Source organism: Chanos chanos, chromosome 2 (assembly GCF_902362185.1).
Source record: "Chanos chanos chromosome 2, fChaCha1.1, whole genome shotgun sequence".
Classification (NCBI taxonomy): Eukaryota; Metazoa; Chordata; class Actinopteri; order Gonorynchiformes; family Chanidae; genus Chanos; species Chanos chanos.
This window is the reverse complement of record NC_044496.1, coordinates 48,237,419-48,258,348: the sequence shown is the minus strand read 5'-3', so window position 1 is coordinate 48,258,348 and position 20,930 is coordinate 48,237,419. Positions and strand designations below refer to the sequence as shown.

General features: G+C 42.2%; 1 protein-coding gene across 1 annotated transcript; it reads right to left on the bottom strand.

The window, feature by feature from the left end:
* Positions 1–257: 257 nt before the first annotated feature.
* apln (apelin) lies at positions 258–19,036 on the bottom strand. The gene is made up of 3 exons (XM_030766558.1): positions 18,867–19,036; positions 5,804–5,976; positions 258–1,832 (listed from the first exon to the last, which is right to left on the bottom strand). Exons 1-2 carry the CDS (start codon positions 18,931–18,933, stop codon positions 5,810–5,812), a joined length of 234 nt encoding a protein of 77 aa, XP_030622418.1. The 5' UTR covers positions 18,934–19,036; the 3' UTR covers positions 258–1,832; positions 5,804–5,809.
* Positions 19,037–20,930: the final 1,894 nt, after the last annotated feature.

Genomic DNA, 20,930 nt, shown 5'->3' with positions numbered 1-20,930 from the left:
AACTCATGCTAAAAGGCAACTGCTCCCCCAACAAAAGGATAGCATGGACAGTTCTCAAGGACTAAAGCTGGATACGTAAGCTATAGTGGTGCACATGTGGTCCGGGAAATACGTGTGTGTGTGTGTGTGTGTGTGTGTGTGTATGCATATATATATATATACATATATATAAGTATATATATATATATGTATGTATGTATGTATATATATATATGTAGGTATATATATATATATATATATATATATTTATATAGTAGATACATGTGTGTGTTTCTTAAATAAATGCACAAAATATAGACTGTTCTGGTAAAGCACCCTGAGAAAAAATGAAATGAAAAAAAAAAAAATTATGAACAAAAATTAAAAGTTCATAAATTCCAGTATGATGTGAAGTAAAGGCAAATCTTCCTGTCCGCTAATCGACAATATCGGTCACTGGGTTTATCTGACCTCCATCGGAACAATCAGAGAAGAGTGCACTACTGACGGGAATAACATACTTGAACTGAGAGATTCACAAATATCTGCTTTGAAAGGTTTTTTTTGGTCTAAAATTTCTTCAAACTGTTCTCTCTGTGCTACCATCGCCTTTGCGTCGGATGTCAAAATAAATGTGTCGTGATGCATACATGTGTACGCACGGGTGTTTTGAGACTCAAAATAAGAGGTAACATGTTTTCCTTCTTTCTCTCCTGGCAGCATTGTGGAGTAGATAACTATTTGGCACTTCATTAAAAGGAGAGGTGGTCTGCCGGTATGCCTGGCCACCCCGGGCAGTTAACAGTCGTGAAGAGCTGCTGCTAACAGCAGTGCATTGTGGGGGAGGAAGTGAGGGCTAAAGACTGGGCAGTCCAGATCCCATTAAGTCATCATGGGGCTGGAGCTCACTACTTACAACAAGAGTATAAGTAGTGTCACTGGGGCCAGTCAGTAAGTAATAGGCTTTGGATTGCACAATCTTTCAATGAACAGTAGTGAAGTTTAAAGCAAAACGTGTGAGTACACATGTACTCAAATTAGGGGGACAAAAAAAAAAAAAAAGCCGTAGTAGACTGTAATTAACAATGATGGCTGAATGAAACAGTAATCATGTATCTATTACCAACTCAACAATCTGATTGTTTTCTTTTTTTTTTTTTTTCCTCAGCGGACAGGTGAAAAAAATAGCTTTTGTTACATGTTGGTGATCTGAAGTGGTGACTGTAATGTAGAAATATCGGGTGGTGATTTTTTTTTTTTTTTTTTTTTTTTTACAATTGATTTTTCTGCCATTGCTTTCCCTCATAACCATCATCAATAGTCCACACAGCAATTACACAAAGGGCTGTGGTCACCGTTACACTGGAGAGAATGGAACAAACACACCTCAGAGAAATAACTGATGCTTTTGGACTAAGACTGTCTGAACCAGACTCCTCAGAGCTCACACGTCATGCAAAATGTGTGGCAATGGGGGGACGGCAATGAAAGGGCTCTAGAAAGCAAATGACAGAACCACTGGGAGAGAAAGAGAGAGAGAGAGAGAGACAGAGTGAATGAGAGAGTGGAATAGATCAATAAAGAGAGAGAGAGAGAGAGAGATACAGAATCTGGTAGCTTGGGCTCAACACCTCCCCAAACCCCATTCCTGGCCTGCGTTTCTTCGTAGAGCTGAGGGTGAGTGGCTTGTCCTGGTTTTTTTGTGGACAGAAGAAGAGTTGCTTGAAGAACCAGCAGGTGCTATGGACATCACTCTTCAGGCTGGGCTAGCATAGGCCCTGTGTTGCAAGGCCCCCCAAGGCAAAGGAAGAGCACAGAAATCAGAACCTGGGGGAGGGCGCTATAAGCAGTGCCTGCAGAAAAAGAAAAAAAAAAAAATCAGAAAAGTGGAAAGACATATTAAATTCATTACTCATTGTCTTTACTGTTTATTTTCATTCATTTAATTGAAAGAAGCAGAGACACGAACATCCAAACATCCATGTGGCAAGCTTCTAAAGAAGAAAATCAGCTATTTTCCTTATGTAAATGCGAATATATCAAAGACTGTTGAAAAATAAAATCAAAAAACGAGACGGTAATCAAACACAAAGACACGAATCCAGTTCACTGAAGAGCAAAAACAAACAAATCTCCGTTTTATTCATGTGGTGAAACAATTATCCTTTTTTTAGAGCGGAAGATTACATGTTTATCCTGTTATACCCTTTAAGCGTTCGGCTTGTTTATATGAATGAGACAATGAAATCATTCTGTCATCCTTTCTCTGCCTTAATGTTCCATTGTTCTGTTGGAGACTAGGGCTCTCACTAAGCTTTGTTCAATGACAACAGCTCTCACTCATTGATAAGAGTCATCTCTGAAGTTCTTTGGTATGACTAAACATATTTCAGCAGTGGTGTAACATTGAAGCTCAAGGCTCAGATTCATATCTACATGTACTTGCTTGTGTACTGTTATTTCCTCATGTCTGCTCATGTTTTATGATCCCTAGTTGCATTACGTCTTTGTCCTCCCTGGGATGTACAAACCGACCACCGACTCCAGCAGGCGCACATTATCAGAACAACAACAACAACAACAACAAAAAAAAATCAAAGGAAATACAGTCTCAGGAAATTGCTCCTCTTACTTAGTTCCTAATAAACTGTTCGACCCTATGGCAAACAATGCAACAATCTCTCCTATTGCTCTGCAGTGCTTCACTGGCTAGAGGACAGCCTGGAAGGAAGTACTGACTCCCTTGGCTGCTCCTCTGGTGTGGTTAGGCATCTGGATCCCATAAAGAACTGTTTGAGCTTGTGATGTCCTTGTTCCCTTTCACAGCCTTCAAATCTCTCAGTGCAAAAAAAAAGGTATGACTCTCCTTCTGCCTACTGGAGCAGGGAGGTGATGAGAGAGAAAGTTACTTTAATTTATTTGTTATTGTATTTGGGAAGATAAGGTGGTCTGGGGGATAGACAGCCACGAGTAGCTCCACTCCTCCCATTGCTCATTAGTTTGAGTATGTGTCCAATTATGACTTATCCATCATGCAGAACAAAAGAACTTTTTTTTTTGGCGTCCACTCAAAACTCAAAATTTGAAATTCATCTGGGATGCTGGATCGTATTCTCCAGCGTGGAATAATACCCTTTTCCAGCTGCTTCATGAGGTTGTTCATGCTATGCCGCTCATCGGTAAAAAATCACAGAGAAGAAGAAACGAGTGAGGCTATGCTTCGGATGAGGGTTTTAAAGTTGACGTGTGTCCCCTGTAGCTCTGTTCTCTGGGTTGGTTCCCCAGTGCTTATCAGCTCTTGTAAAGAGTAAATTCTCACAGCCAGACTGCTGCCTCAGTGGAGGTGTGAGATGATGAAGTGTGGGGCTGAAGTTCTCACAAGAAGCACAATTGGACATGTTGTACACTGACCAGACCTGTGCCAGAAACTCACCGCAGAGCTCCAGGAGATGGAGTGAGTGTTTTACTGTATAGTTCATATTTCCTTTCCCTGGGAGAGCAGTGTGGAGGGTATTATCCATCACTCAATATGTTAAAATCACAATGAGTGAATTATGAACTGTGAGTTGACATGACTGTAAGAATGTGGGTGTCCAAACGAAAAATATCCAATTTGATCTTTGCTATGCATTTGATTACCTTTTTCATTTGCAGGCAAGTTCTCTTTTCATGCTGACGGGACAACTTAAAACAGAGCAGAGAATGTGGCAATAGCGCAGTCTCTGCTGAGGATGGAAACCGTAAGTTGAGTTGAGTTTTTTAAAAACAATATGCAAAGACATCTTTTTGGGCTTGGTTCAAACCTAATCATATTAAAAATGCAAGAACATGTCACACGCTCCATACAGACCGTATAGAGTAAGTTATTTACTGTCAAGCTGACGACAGGCTCTCTTCTTTAGAGCACTCAGAGCACGGCTACGAACTCTGACATGGCGAACAGAGCTATAAGCTTGATTGGCATGCTGGTCAGGTGTGGCGCACTGGCTCATCCAGCCGTGTCTGTGTGAGACGTGGGGTGAAAGTGCTGAATGAAGTGACCCTTGCACTCAGCAAAGGCATGAGAAGAGCCGGAGAGAAAGAGTCCGGGCGAAAGAGAAATCTTCGTCTTGTTTTGGGTTGAAGTGCTGTTTGTTGAGCCCACATTGTGAGTCAGTGAGCCGTTCCCTTTAATAGAGCTACACAACTTCCTGCAGTTTCCCCTCTTTGTACCGCCAGCATTCTGACGGCTGAAAACAAGCATTTACTGCCCAACGCACAGAGAGAATGCCTCACATTTTATTGGCCAGGCTGGCCATTGAACTTCTGAAGTCCTATGTCGTCATGTGAGTGGGCCGGGGCCCTTCACATTGTGTTTGATTCTGTCGCGCTGCTCCTGAGTTTGGCCCTCAAGTCATGTGAATAGAAAATGTATTCCCAGAGAGATTCCCAGATAAAGAAATGAGCAAAACAAAAGCTAACCGTAATTCGCTGTAGATTGTAAAACTGTGGTGGACGTCGGGGATTGTGGCTTTGTCGCCTTTTTTCGGCTCCCATCCCTTGTGCCGTTAAGAGCGATTAACTATGCTGTTAAGGGGTGACCTGTATGTCTTTACACTGAAAGGCTACCTCTCATATGGTGTTAATTTACAACAAAACTCTGCAGGTTGGCGTTGAGGACTTAGCACCTCCTGCAGTGGTATTGTGCCCTGTGGAGCTGTGCCGTTCCATATGCCGTTTGTGAGAAAGGTGTCAGTAGGTTTATGAGCTCCCTCCATAATACACAGACTTAGTTAAATTTATTCAAAACCTATAAAGTCCTTGAGAGCTTTTGACTACATCACTAGCAGTGTTGTATGAAATGTGGAAACCTGACTAATCATGGCTAAACACATTCAATAGATCCGTTTAGGCACTGTAGATGTTCTTTTGTCTTCTCCTATGTTTTATATACATTGTTCGAGCTGCAATTCTCAGAACGTCTTGGAGACCTCACGGACATAAGATGAAAATACAATATTTTCACAGCTTACAAGATGAAAAAAATAGATCTCTCAAAGAAAATGTCCCTTAAGGCTCTTGTTTGCCCAGACTTCAAGTCCAGCATTCCCATGTGAAAAATGAGATGAAGAGGAATTGGTGAGAAACACAAATCCACTTCATATTGGATCTAGTAAACACTTTTAATTGACTTCAACCACATAAAGGAAATCTTTTCATGAGCAAAGATGAGTCAGGTAATTAATGTTTCTCTGTCTTAAAACACTCCCCTAAAATGCAACATAATGAGTTTTGCTTTTCACAGGCAGTTACTGATTTTAAATGAGACCTGCTGCCTGTGGTCCAATAATCTCATCAGGATGTGTTTTTAATAACCTCTATGATTTATGCTGAAATGAATGAGAATGGGATGGGGAAGATCTGCTGTCAATTATAGATTCCTTTACGCCAGGCTACACATGTTTATCCACAAGCTGTGAGATACAGCAGCAAAAACTGAAGCTGATCCCCTGTTCTGAACCTCAGAAGAGTGAAATAGTACAGTTTCATTCATATCAAAATTAGATATTTGCTCCAGGGAAATTCCAACGTTTGTCTATTGTTAGATCAGCATCACACACATTATTACTTTTATCTTCCACTTAAGGGATATAAAAGAAAAATCCCATTCTTCAATCAGATCCTTTCAACAGCCAGTTTAAATTAGGTGTCCTCTTCTTGGTTCCCGATAAAGTAATAAAACCTGCATGACTATATGAATGAATTTGCCAAGAGAAAGCTTTAACAGAGGTAAAGGGTATCAAAGTGCAGCATTATGAGGTAGTCATCTAGTTCTAGTACTGACCTTGCTCTAGAACGGCATGGGCCCCTTGTGGGAGAGGCGGGGTCGAGGACGTCTCCTCCTCCAGCCGGAGGGTCGTTGGCTCCGGCCGGCTCTGCCCGGGCTCTGCCGAACAGGAGTCCGCATGCTTCCCACCTCCTCCACCTCCTTGCTATGCTCGGTGGAGGCCATGGGACCTAGTGAAATGGGGAGGGAAAGAAGGAGGGAGAGAGGTGTTAGAAGCTTGACTAGTAAACACTCGTTAACAAAATCACAGGCTTACTTTTGCTCCAGATAAACAATGTACTAATTAGATTGCACCCTCTCTCCTTGCCAGTGTCACTCATCATCATGTTCACTCATATCCCCTGCGTAAGAAATGGACACTCACCCTACATGGTGAAAAATCAATCTTAGAACAAAGTCGAATTTGAAAATAACGTTCATGTATAGTGTGTGTGTGTGTGTGTGTGTGTGTGTGTGTGTGTGTCTGATCTCTTTCTCTCAATCCTGCTGTATATTTCAGTGTGTCATCTCAGAGGAGCTGAGGAGAACAGATGTGTGTTAAGTGCAGGAGGAAACTCAGCCTCCTATGTTTCATGTCCTCTGTCACTTTATGCTAAGTCACAGATGTTTGACACATACAGTTCTGAACTGCTAATATCACTGACTGACTGTTTGATGCAAGCATACCAAAGAGCAGCTTGCCAAAAGTATATACAGTATTTGCATGTGTGTGTGTGTGTGTGTGTGTGTGTGTATGTGTATGTAGCCCAGATGTTTTCAGTCATCCGTCAATAAGAGTGGGCAGATCTTTTAAGCTGCTTGCATACTCCACATTTGGTCCACATCTCTGTCTACACAACCTTTAACCCTGTAACAAAATCAAAGAAATCAGTCAAGGAGAATAATATTCCCTGAGTTTTGCACAGTATCCTCAGTGGCCTCATGATATCTAACCAGGGGTGTTTATTTTTACTCAATTTCTGCATCAACTTGTTTGACATCTGCTTAGCTACATTAAATCACAGAAATTGATTGTCTCCCAGTGGAAAGTTACTGTGCCATAGTATAAAAAAAATGAACCGAGAAGGACCATAGTTTGTAATCTCTGTAATCTCAATTAATCAAAACAGATGACAAGCTTGTAAAAATTTACTCAGTCTAATCATCAGTCGTGTCTCTTGGCTCACCAGTATCATGCAAAATTTAGGCCACTCCCCTCAAATGAATTCTCTACCCCATATATCAGAAAAGCTCTTTTAGTTCACTGCACTTAGTCCATTGTTTTTCCTCTCCTCCATAAATTCATCTTGTTTTGCCTGTCCCTTCGCTTTTAACTTTCGTGTCTGTCTTTGTCACAACCTAAAACTTGTCTTAAGCCCCCCTCCTCGACTCAAATGCCTCCCTCAGCTCTTAAAAAAGGAATCTTTCACTGAGAGCTAAACAAATATCTTCTCTTAGAAAGTCAACACAGAATCCCATTAACCTTTTCCTGTCAAGAAACTGAGTGACATCACTCACATTCTGTCAAGACATTCCAACCCCCATTCTTGAGAGTGACCCGCAACCTGTTTTAATAAGTCTCAGAAGACCAGTCTCCTTTTCCCTGAATACACTACTCCGAGATGACCGAGCCTTGCTCAAAATACAGCCGAGAACAATACAACGTACCGTGAAACAAAAGGACTGCCAAATACGGCAATGCCACATATTTGCCCAGGACTTTTGTATTTTGTAAATTTTCAGCTTCACAAACCCTTTATATAAAAAAAAAAAATCTACCACAGCACAGGCTTACTTTTCATAATTGCTTTTGAAATCCAGTGGTGCTGGACCTGAGTGCTTTGTTGAGACAGAGATGTAAGACTCTCAAGCTAATTAATGAACTTGCAAACATCAGGACCGCTGGTAGTAGATTTTCTGACAAGAGCTCTCAGACTTTCTCTCCCCGTTCCTGATAACAAGTCAAATTAATTCGGTGCTGCATTTACCCTGAACAGAATGCTAAATACACAAATACTCTAACTGTGGATACTTATGTTAAAGGAATGGTGGGAAATATTTGTATTCAACATAATGAAATATATTATTGCTCGATACGGGAGTTTTACTTTATATTTAATAACTACGAGCACAGCGTGTTGACATTCGACCACGTGGACTGACCAGTGAACCTGACTGAGTTTCCAGTGCTGAATTTCACGTCTGCTCTTACAGCTTAAGTGTTTTCAATCTATATTTTGCAAATTCCTGACAACTCAAGTTGTACTTTTCTACTAATCGTCTTTAAGCAGCACATTACACGTTTGCAGCAGAACAGTGGGTTGATTCATTTGTGCCATGGAAAGGCTCCATTGCATATTTCAGCATCTCATGAAAAGGGAAAAAAAAAAAAAACCCTTAAACCCATCTTTCCCCCAGGCGCTCTAATCCCACCATTATCCTCTTGTTATTGTACCAGATACAGAATGAATGAAGGAAGTTTAGACATTCTGTCTGCATTCAACTCATTTCTTTCTAATCTGGGGGGGTTCAACATGTATGAGAAAAAAAAAATCTCTAAGTGTGAGTAGGTTTAGAGAAGTAGAAGACAGATGATTTGCTCCTTTGTGACTGGCCCCTCAAACTCTCGCCTGAGTGGCATTAGAGAGACCAGAAGTCCAGCCCAATCTAGTATTTCATAGCCTCTCAGTGCAGCCATCACTCTGTTGAATGAGTCCCACAACATGACAGGAGAGAGAGCTGGGCTGTCTCTGCGGAGCCAAACACTCAATGCACGGGCAGTGCATCAAGCAGCCAGTCAGGAAGACAGGAAGGATGGTGAGGCTGTAATTACACCTGGTCGAGGAAGAGCTGAACACAGCACACATCACCATCGCTCTTCTACTTGTCATAACCCCAGCTCTGTAATGAGACAATTTAGATGTTCCCTGTCATAGCTAGCCTGTCATCCGACACTCTGTTCCTTTTTGGTTTTTGAGAGGAGCGCATCTCCTAAAACAATCTTGGACTACTCCGGGTGGTCACGGATTGGGAAGGAGAGGTGTAATGAAAGCTACTAAAAATAAGCTTCATGCAGAGAGCGGTAAAACTGGAATTTATGAATTAACGCCTCGTGTTGAAGGAAACTGAATCATGGTGGGTGAGTGAGTGAGTGAATGAGTGAGTGAGCGACCGAGTGAATGAATGAGTGAGTGAGTGTGCGAATGAAAGAAATCAATTTTAAGGCATCAAAGTCACTTCCATTGACCTACTCTACAGCTCTTGGCTGTTGTTCAAGCTAAATAGCACTTTAAGTAACCTAAGCGGACTGGGAACAGAATCTTTTTGTGTTCCATCAGGACTGCAGAGTGACAGGCGCAATAACAGTGGATGTAGTGTCATTGATTGTGCATCATGATATGGTCATCCCCTAATTCGCTTTTTATGTATCAAGTCCAGAGCAAAAACAAAAGCAGTCTGTGATCTTATTGAATTGTAACTGATGCTGGCGATAGTGTACCTCATTCCAGCTGACATAATACCCGTTTGGTTTACTGCATAATGACAAACAAGGCAGGAACCAATATTCTGCAAGATACTTCTCATGATAACCAGCACGCTTATCTAAAGACATCTGACCCTGAAGACAGCTTTGATGTGATCCCACCCAAACACGACCGCTTGGTCTGCTGGCCCGTAATTCCCTGCTTAAAGTTTAATAAAGCTGGAATTTTGGGAATGCTGGAAGACTGCAGTCACTTCTAGAGCGTTGCTGAGGATGGCACCATGGGAGTGGCTCAGCCCTCACGTCAAATACTGGCTTTTCTCCAAGCTGGTGATGGATAGCCAAGCGCTGCTATCTCATTCCTCCACACCTCTTCCACCATCCTCCTCAGGTGCTATCTATTATGTTGGCTTTTTCATGTCTCTCTCTCTCTCTCTCTCTCTCTCTCTCTCTCTCTGTGCCTTGCTCTAGACAACGTAGTCTCTTTGCTACCCTGTCTCTGATGAAAAAAACCCTCCCAGCTGTCCCTCAGCCAGTAAACTTGTATATCTCTGAGTTGTTGTTGTTTGAGACAGAGACAGATTGGATATCATGAGTTATGACTTGTCTTTGTGGTTTGATGTGTATTCGAATAAGAGCTTTGACTGTGGTTTCCCACTTCATAATTACACAGCATTTCTCCAGTATCTGATGTACTGAACTGGCACTGGCCCATCTAATCAAAGGCTTGATTATCAGCTGTTGAGAAAAATTGGGCGTGTCGTCAATGTGAAAAAGGAAAATGTTTGGTGAAATAGCTCCTGTAGGAATGGACTGTGAAACAGTAATGTACCTGACAGACACACTGCAACCTGAGACTAAAATAGTTGTGCAAGTAAAATTAATCTGCTGTCCACTACTCCACTTATAAGATATTGGAGATTATTCCAGCAGTACTGAAATGACACATTTTCCGCAAAAAACAGCGTGATGAAGTATCTTGCTTAATGAATGTTACTCACGACTCCAAAAGCAGAGTATGTCTGATTCACTACCTGCAGCCCTGTCTCACTGCATCATTTTTGGTGAATTATAATGGATCGATAAGCTATTTAACTGGATGCTCTCGTTTGTATATTGAAACTGTGTTGCTTGATTAGTATACTTATGAAATCGAGAGCAATATTATTGATTGATTTTTGTCATGCCTTGAGGAAACAATGAGCTAATGTTACCTTTCGATCCATCATCTTTCTTTCCTTCATTCTCACCATAACATTTACCTTTCTTTCCCCTCCTTTAATATCTCCCATATGTCCATATCTGCATCTCACTCTCCATCTCTCCGTACCGTCAACCTGCAAATAGGATGCATCAGATGCCCTTGGTGTGTAAACAAGCATCTGTCATGGGGTGGGAATGACAGCTCAAGCCTGGAACTGTCTGAGGCAGTAACCATGGCAAGGGGAGAGGAGAGAAGCTGCATAGAGCTAGTGTTACAGCTAGTGATGTAGTCTGGTTGCCTAACTAAGCCTGTATCTGCAGTGCACACAGTGTGAGTCTACGGCATGTGCACCTCTTATAGGGAGGCTGCAGCCAGGCAGCGTAATTGATCTTGGCACCAGCAAAGCGCCTCGGGTCAAAGGTGAGAGGATGCGATAATGAGCTCTATCGGTTTATTTTCCCATCTTTCCTTTTTCATAACGTCAAATGCCCGAGGCAGATGCCGCAGTTAGCATATGAGAGAAAGACCCCTGTCGAGCGGGAAGCAGAGACAGAAAGAGAAAGAGCAGGATAAAGTGTGTGTCTATGTGTGCGTGCACGTGTGTACGAGAAAAAGAGAGAAAGAGATTATTACTTTGTTCACTACAGCTCCATGCTGGTGTACTCTGAGTGAGTTAGTGAAGTTTGTGACACCGAAAAATGAAAATGTGATTTATTTGATCAACCACTGTTACTCCACTCACATTTACACATTTCCTTACATTGTGAGTGACTGTGTGTAGTCCTGAGTGTACGCTCCCTAAGCCCAAGACTATGTGTGCTATTCATGGCAGCTGTGCGTGTGTGTTTAAGCGGAAATGTGGATTCCCTTAAGCATGTAACCATAGCAGTCAGTGGGACGTCAGAGGCGAAATCCTGTCATGTCCCTGTAGAGCTTCATTCACTAAAACCGGAGGAACTTTATCTAAATATTTCCTGGTCCTACACATACATTGGCCCACTTCCACAAATGCTCCCTCAGGATGCTATTTAACTAGCTCAGTCTACCTGACTGGAAAAACATTGCTAGAATAACCACGAGTTGGTTAATTAATTATGAATATCTAACCAGCCATAAAACGTTAGCTTGACTCACCACCAGACTTAGCTGTCTATTGTATTATGCCACACGCGCCATGCTAACAATACATATGCTGCCTTTCTGTTTACTGCGAGTGAATATGGAAATGAAGGGGAGGAGACAACACAAGCTCATCTTGTGTTGTCTCGTCTGAAATCCACAGCATTTACTCAGAAATATTTTTGCCTTTCTTGAGTTGGCAGTCAGAGCTCAGCTTATCGCATGGCTACCAGTAACTCAGGGCCTTGGCAGTAACTGGTACCAATATCCAGCAGACTTTCAGTCCATGTTTCCATGGCAGCAGCCGTGAAAGGCATTCAGTTAGGAGGAAAAAGAATAACATTGTCAGTAGGAATGGATCAGGTTTCCCCCGTTTACAAATTTCAGTGCACGCGCCCTGCATACATGATGAGTGTTTGTGAGGCAGCATTTTTTAACCCTTTTACCTCCTGGCCCTGAGGTTTCAGTGTTACCCAAGGGGGCTGTTTGTTGTGACCAGAGCGAGCGTATTTCTGTGAAGCCGGGCCCTATTTGATATGCAGCATTGTGCCGTTGTGATAGTGCTGGGCAAGAAAAGGGGGGAATGAAAGCTGGCTTTGTATGTACTGAGACTCAACAAAGGAAGGGAAAGTACATGAAAAGTTCCTCTAGCACAGACTTGTCTTAAATCTCTCTCAAACACTGAACTTTGAACTTAAGGCTCTATGATAGATTTAAACAAAAAAAAAAAAAAGAAAAAGAAAAAAAAAAACCCTTGTTCTATGATAAAGAGTTGTAACTCCTTGTCACTACTCTGTTCTCTGATCTCTTTTGACACCCACGGATGGCATGCAGGCATGCAAGGGAAGTACACACGACCCAAATTAGGGTTTTCCTTTAATGATGAGGTGAGAAATGGCCTGGTTTGGAATGATCAGAGGAGAGCGTGTTCAAAGCACTGCTGTTGCCGTCGGGCTTGTTAATGAGGCAGTGCCCTGAGTACCTGACTGAGACTCTCTCTCACTTCCATTGCTCTGAATGGCAGGGGTGACAAGCGGGTAGAGGTTACCACAGGTCGGGCTGTTAAATACGAGGAAACCAGAAGGCAGATCACGCAAAGCATCTTAAGTGAGATTTCTCTTGAACTGGTTTCAAGGACTGGGCCAAGCAGGCAACATGCTGTCTCAAAGAGGATTTGACTGGGAGGGTAGGCTTGGGGGGGGGGGGGGGGGGTTAGCTCTAGAGAACCTGAATATTCTACCAGTCAGCAATGGTGTGCTCAAACTCAGCAAACTGGTAAATCGTCTGGGAGGTGCGCGTTCTCATCCAGAGTGCTAATCTCTGGAGAGACAGCATGGCAAGGCAAGAGGGATCCTCCAACGGCCCGTTTCCATGGCCGCAGTAATCAGATGAGAACAGCATCCTCCCTTCTGCTATTGTGGCGAGGCAGAGCTCAGCTGTGAGTCCCCATGTACTCCATCTCTTTAAAGGAAAATGGGTGAAGCTGTTGCCAAGGGTCAGCAGCAGTTCCCCTCCTATGGGCATTCTGCCCTGTCCTCAGAGTTCAGTAAAGTGTCAGCTACCCAAAAGGCTTGGATATGCTGGTCCAAAGACATGCATGGTGAACAAATGTTTATTTGTGGCAGATGAATCTATCTGAGTCCGTAGATTTCAATTGTAACAGCATTAAAGATGCTAACCTGACCCATTTCTAAGCTTGTAAATCAGTTCTATAAGTTGACATTTACAAGACAAGCAGTGCTATCTTCATTTTCATAAATTAAAATAAACTGTGGGAGTTAACAAGTCTTGCCTGAAAATGTTTGCCCTTATTTTCACAGTCTGGTTTGGGTCAACAGTGAAAACACAGGCAAGGTCATTTTAGGGAGGTCACACACCATTTTGTGTGTAGGCATGTTAACTAGTGTGTATAACTCCAGTAAGACTAAATGTAGCACTCTGCAATCCTCTGCGTAAACTGTTTACCTGAACTGGATACATGTTTATGAATTCCATTTGTAATTTCTTTTTGTAACTTGTACAAACAGACTATGTACACACTCTAAGGAACCAAAGAGAGAGTCTTTCCTGAATTGTCCAGATCTGGGAGCCTCTGCGAGAATCAGAAATTTCTATTTATTCACATTATGACAGCCATTTTAATATTTACACTCACTGATCTTGTAGGGACAATAGCTTTTATCATTTGGTATAAATTAGTAATCAGTCTAGCTGTAAGTAATTTTCTGAGATGAATACTTAATGAAATTATACCAGAAGCATCTATAATGCCATGCCGTAATATTAAATAAGTAATTTTACCACTGATTCTGAATAAATGTGCCAGATATTCACTTTCGCACTGTTACATTTAATGAAGATTTCAGATCAGATGTTCTCAGTCATCTTGGAATTTACACAAACACAGAAAATAAGAGTTTATCGCTCTTCATTGTCCACTCAAAGGGGATAAGAGAAGAAATGAAATGTGGATTTATGTTTGTTGTACTCGACATTTTGGCGAGAAAAAGGCATCAGCAATACACGGATATCCTGTAGCCCAGGGCTGGGAATTATGCCTGCTCCCGGTGGAGGCGTTAATAAGTGTTCCCAAACCCTACAAAGCATCTCATGTCCGATCCATTTTCAAGAGTTCACATTAAAACCCCTCAACTCTCACAGTGTCCACTAATGCATGGCAGCTGCTCACTTCTTTTAAAAGGACTAAATGGATTGTCCAACTCTGAGCTCTTACATGTGATCAATGAGATAGATTGCTATGTTTGCCTCAAAACTCTCCGGCATCTACCGTGTTTAACATGATATGATATCTCAGTAAATGTTCCTCATGTTTTGAGAAGTTTGAAATGAAATGTCTGGCACGGCACAATATAAAAGCACATTAAAACAGAATGTTGTCACTCAAATGTAAATATAGGCACAGATATCAGTGGCAAGACTTCTGTGTCAGAGTAGTATTTTCTCATTCCGTGTTTTTTTTTTTCCAAATTGACCATGAAAATAATTAAAGCACATTTATTCCAAGACCTAAAATATTTATGCAACAGTTTGACTTGCTGTTCATAAAAATGTCCACTCTGATCCTATCAGATCAGCAACCACAATAAATGTAACACTTAAAAGTTTGAAAAGGGGGCCATAAATCATGTAAACATTGGGTCCCAGTAGATTCAGTCAGGCGTTTGGAATATCTGGCTTTAATTAAGCTGTCAAACAGAGAGGGAGATTTGGATGGTGTGTTAAGAAACGATACAAGCTCTGATGTTCAGCAAAAGAGGAGGGGGACTCTGTTTAAGGTGATTGCTGCCGGGCTTTCAGGTTCTACACTGTGTGCAGGAGTTGCAGGAGAGAGGTGGGTCTGGGGCCAGATGAAGAAAGGTGGCCATGAGAGAGAACAGGCAGAAGGCATTCCATTCAAAGACTGTATGTTTTACTACAGCCCAGAGCTTGTTATACACTCTGTATACATCCACCTGCAAATTTAGAAAGGCAAGCATGACCACCTGCTGTGAAGTTTTAGAGGCTTTTTTAAATATTTTAGTGGTATGTGTTCTTCATGACATCTGAAAGCCTACCAGACCCTTTTTGCACTCACAGAGCCTGTGCGTGCATGCCTGCATCTGCCCTCTGTGTCCTTCATTCACCATACCTCTTATGTTTGCAACTCTCTCTGTAAATATTTTCCCCTCTGTATCCGTTAAGCTTAGAGAGTCCAGGTGAACTGATTTATTCAAACGGGACCTGAATTGCATTTCTCCAAGGTTACCCTTTATATCCTAACCCTAGTGAGTTATAATATACCTCCAGAATCTTCCATCATCTTTACATTTTCTTTTTATCTGCTAAAAGGCTGGGTACAGTTGTTGTAATTCAGTCCTTTTGAGAAATGAATGAAATTTTAATTCTCGAACCAAACAAAAACAAAATCATGGGAATTAAACAGATAAACTTTGGGTCATGAATGCTCCGATTCACAATGGGAGGATGTAGCTAATCATACAGTAATTCTCTCTTGGTGAAGACTACACACAGAGACCACACAGCTGGGCATAGTAAGTGGCTGATGTTAGTAAAGTGAACTAATGAACCAGTTGTTTACCTGCCTGCTTTGCTGACATGAGTGTGCTCCTGTGATGCAATACAACCCAGGTACAATCAAGTGAGCCTCAGAGTATGTGAACAGTTCAAATGTCATAGATGCATCCATCTTTGGTTCTACAGGTTTTGTTTCTTAGGTGACTGCAGGTAAGTGGGCAAAATACCATAAAGAACATTCTAATTGTACTTACTGAAATAGAATTTGTGTGTGTGTGTGTGTGCGCGCGCACATGTGTGTTCAGGAGCTTGAAGGTTTGTCTGCCAAAAAACCCCCCAGTGCCTCAAAATAATACTATAATAAACGTCTGGATCACTCCTGCTTCCTCCACAACAGTGTTCGTTGCCTATAATTCTGTTATTGCTGAACATCTGGAAAAGTTTGGATATTTTTGCATTCTCTGTGGCCCTGGGCACAAACACCTTCTTTACATTAGGTCGAAGAGTTAAAAAAAAATAGAGTTATAATTTAATGCTTCCTGTATGCTGTTGATACAGGACCACTGATGTTGTTTAACATAATATCCTGGCCTTTGTTCCCTTTATTCTGAAAGGAAATATTTTGTGTGTCGCTGGATTTCTTAATGAGAGCAGTATTCATTGAACAGGCCCTTCCATGGTTGTTGGTGACCCAGAACGCTTGGCTGGGTCTGGTGAGTGCTATGGACCCATGTGAGAGGCAGGCTCCACAATACATCAAAGTTTAATACTGAATAATAGCATTGCTGACAGCTGGCGTGAAATTGGCCCTTCGCACGCAGATGAGTTCTCAGAGATAATGCCAAAGATCTGATCTCCGTCCCTCTCACCTGTTCAACTGCGTTCAGGATGGACAGATAAAACCAGTCGGCTAAAATTATACATCTCGGAAGCTTTGTATGTGTGTTTTGCGTGTGTGTGCTTGTTATTTTTCAGCTTTGTGTTTCCACAGAATGTGTTAAGGGATTTATCCCCGATTCCGTGACTGTGAAAGATGCGTTTCTGATATAACTCAGGCAGGTTAACAGACCTGAGTGACTAATCTGCTTCCACAATATGTCTTGTTTACATACCACACGTAACAGCAATAAGAGGGGAAGACAGATTGCTTTCACAATGAATTATGAATGTCTCGTGTCAGGGGGATTTATCAATTCTAAAAGAGCAGCACATTACAAGACACGTAAATTGAGGTATGCAGAGGATGAGATTTCCAAGGCCACAACCGTTCTGCTCTGTGGCACTAAATGCTTGCCTGAGGCAACGGAGAATGAAGATGCTGTCGCCTGTTGCACGGCGAGTTCTAATCTACGTCCACACCCTCTTTCTGTTTGCAAGAACCAGTGCTTCAGCCTCCGCACACACACGCACAAATACACACGCACACACACGCACAAATACACACACACGCGCGCGCGACTGAAATAGATTGCAATTCCCGGCAAACTCCCAGTGAACTGGAAAAAGCGTTTGTCTGAAGATGAAAGCGTTCACACCCGTTGCCTACACATCGAGGCCATTTCCAACACTTTACAGCGCGCAACGCACTCCGAGAGAGAGATACCCGCTGTCCCTACCCGCAGCTCAGTGCTCGGTCACTGGAGCTAATACGACCAGGCTAGGAAACCTGCAGTCGGTGAGAGGAATGAATGACCTGGAACACGTCGCTAAGACTGCGTATTATCACCGCAGATCCAGCCCTTCTTAGCAGCGTCTGACTGAGGCATGGAGCCGCCTCGATTGATGGCAAACGCAGGGAATGAAAGACGACACTGACCGTAATGCTCGGTAATTGCTTCCCATTTACTCGTGCGTGGACAAAAATAGAAGCACGTCGCCGTTATGAATGTGTTTGGAATCGCGGTCATCGTGGTGTGTGTGTGTGTGTGTGTGTGTGCGTGTGCGTGCGTGTGTGTGTGTGCATGTGTGCGTGCGTGAATGTCTGTGTGCATGTGTGTGCGCGTGTGTGTATGTGGGGGTGTTCAGTACTTCACAGTTTGATACACAGTTTGAGACCAGAATCCTGCCCAAACATACTCACTCACTCACTCACTTCTTCTTCTTCTTCTTCTTCTTCTTCTTCTTCTTCTTCCTCTTCTTCTTCTTTTTCTCTCTCTCTCTCCCTCTCTCTCTCTCTCTCTCTCTCTCACACACACACACACACACACACACATGCTTCCCAACAGTTGTTCGTAGATTGGTGTCAGTCTTTTTTGGAAATTTACAAAGCTTCTCTGTTGTTTTTTTTAACACTCTCCTGCTACCTGCACCACATCTGCAGACTGCTCATGGGGTCACCTGATCAAGTCCCTGTCACAGCTCTGAGACTTGTGTATACGACTGTGTAGAGAACAAGCTCAGACATTTGTCTAATAAAATAGAAGCTCTACAGAAACTCTTCACATCTAATTAAATACATCAGATAAAATAAACATGCAGCATTGGTAAACACATTGTCTACGCATAAAGACCATGCATCAGAATTATCAAAAGGAATGTATCTCTATCAGAGCACATAAGCTTTTCATTTCAAAATATATTCTTAATATTGCCAAAGGAACGGCAACTAAGAGAAACATGGCATTGTCTCTGTTCATTAACTGGAGTCAACATTTACTGACACACAGCATATGCGAATGCTCTGAATGCACTGGATGTTTGGAACAGAAACATTTTGGCCAGGCTGAATGAATTATACAACCAGCTGCTATAGCTAACATTGCACGGCATATTCCATAACATCACGTAATCATGTATCTCACAGTGGTAAATCTCACCAAACCCAGCCATCCATAAATATCCGTCTCCTATACAGTATGGTACAGCATGTGACACAGTGAATTAGACGTTATCATCCATAAACACCCCTCACGCACACACACACACACACACATTTGCCATTGCAAACTCTCCGTCCCAGGCTTCCTCTAGCTTAACTCAAACCAAATCACAAATAGCCAATGTAAACTTCAGTCAATAAAAAGCCACAACAAAAACAGAAGACAACCTCTGCAGTGCAGTGCGGTAGACTACACCATACAGACAGGTGCTGCTTGTCTTTTTTTCCCGGAGCCACGGAAGGCTAACCATGCTGAGTAACTGATCAACTACAGCTGCCTAGCTGTGTTCAAGGCTAACCGCAGAGAGAAGAACAAACAGGGGGAGGCTGGGAGTGTCAGTCCCTTGCTCCCTGTACTCACCAGCACTGGCTGAACACAGCAGAGACAACAGCAGCAGAACCACCAACGTCAGGGTCTTCACATTCATCTCTGCACTCCCCTCTGGCGCTCCACTAGTCGCTAGCTGATATACTGGAGTGGTGTGTATGTGTGTGAGGATGGGAGGGAGAGGGAGAGTGGGTGAGCAAGAGAGAGAGAGAGAGAGAGGGAGAGAGGGAGAGAGAGAGAGAGAAAGACTGTTTGCTCCCTTTGAGTGTGTGTGCGCGCGTGTGTCTATGTGTGTGTGTGTGTGTGTGTGTGTGTGTGTATGTACACGGCTGTGTTTGTGTTTGTGTGTCTGTGTGTGTGTCGGTATGCCAGTGTGTGACACCACCACTCAGAGACTGAAGGCACGTCTCTATCGGAGTTCTCCCGCGGAGGTGTGTGCGTGTGTATGTTTTGTCCTCGTAGAGAAGATTCCCTATGCAAAGTTGAAGAGAGACTTGAATGTGCTCTGTCTTGACTTGCAGTAGATCTGTCTATGGTGCTGTTTGCCTTGGATAAGATGTCCACAGTCACTTGTGTGCTTTATGTATCACTCACACTCAGGATCTCAGAAAAGGGGCCACCCCCACCCTCTGCCCCCATCCTGCCCCCCCATACACATTCAGCCCTCCCAGTGGAGAGAGAAAGAGAGAGAGAGAGAGAGGAAAAGAGGAAAGGAGGGCGAGGGGGAGTTCAGGTTTATGATAATAACCAAACAGATGCTCTTGTTCTAAAAAGTCTTTGAATTGCAAAGAGAAGGCTTACTGGGGAAGCAGTAATCAATGTACCAGCTTTTTGGAGAAACTCTTAAAGAGAGAGAAGGGGAGAAAGATGACACAAGTGAAAAAAGTTATGTTATGTCTTTCATATCTCTCATCTGTTGCTATAATTATAGTCATCTCATCCCGCTCTGTGTTGTTCATGTCTAATGATATTTCAGGTGTGTTTTGCAGTATTCCTTGTCAGTGTCTGTGACATAGGGAGTTGCCTTAGTAGAGCTTATCTGATTCTGTGCCTGATTTCATTGTATCTTTTGTTTGTTTCACTGACTCTCTGAGTCATTTTGTTTTATTTTGTTTCTTTTTTTCCCACACAATTATATTCTCCCAGGGAACAAAAGCAGACAAAAAAATCAGCAAAGTACTCATAGCATAAACGAAATCATGTGTCTATCTGTGTCTATCAGGCAGTAAACAGGAAAGGTTACATTTCTCTGGCTGAATTGTGAGAATGACATAAAACAGCTAGAGCAAAATGAGTTCTCTTATCTGAGTCAGCCGGCAACTGAGTTTGTCACGTGAGGTTCTGCTTCTTTGCTGTTCAAGTCAGCTTGTTAGTCTGCTTGAATTATTTTTGTTTGTATCTTTGAATACACAAACGCTTGACTGTCATATTCTTACTCCACCTGTCTTTTTTTTTTTTTCTTCTTCTTCATACTACGTCAAGTCCAAACAACGCTGTGAGGCATAGAACTGCAAGCCTTATTGTGAAATAATGCAAACAGAATCAAATACAAATGTGGAAAGAGCTGCCAAGAGGGCTGTACTCAAAAGCAGATTTGGATAATGGAAGCTTTACTCTCATCAAGATCATTTCAACAGATCATATAGCATAAATTATAAACAATGTTTTCACTATAGGTGGCTTAACAACTTGTTGCATCTCAACCGTGACATGGAGTTTAACGCTAATGATTTCCACAAGTTCCATAGCGCAGCCCTGTACTGGATATTCCAAACAAATCTCAAAGGTTTTAGTTTATATCACTTCATTTGTTCCTGGGTTTAATACACACAGAAATGAATTTTCGATTATGTAAACTCTCTTTAAAGCTGGTTTGACAGATAACATCCAAAGCAAATAATGTATAAGTATTCTTTATAGACTTTTGAGTCTGTTTAATGTGGGGAAATAGCTTTCCATTTTTGCAAAATATAACATAACCCAAACCATGTGAAAAAACAGTTTTTCCATCCAAAATATGGATTAGTTTAGGTAATTTACTTCAGGACAGTAAAGTCCCAGCAACAGAACAGGGACATATGATATTGTATTTACTGC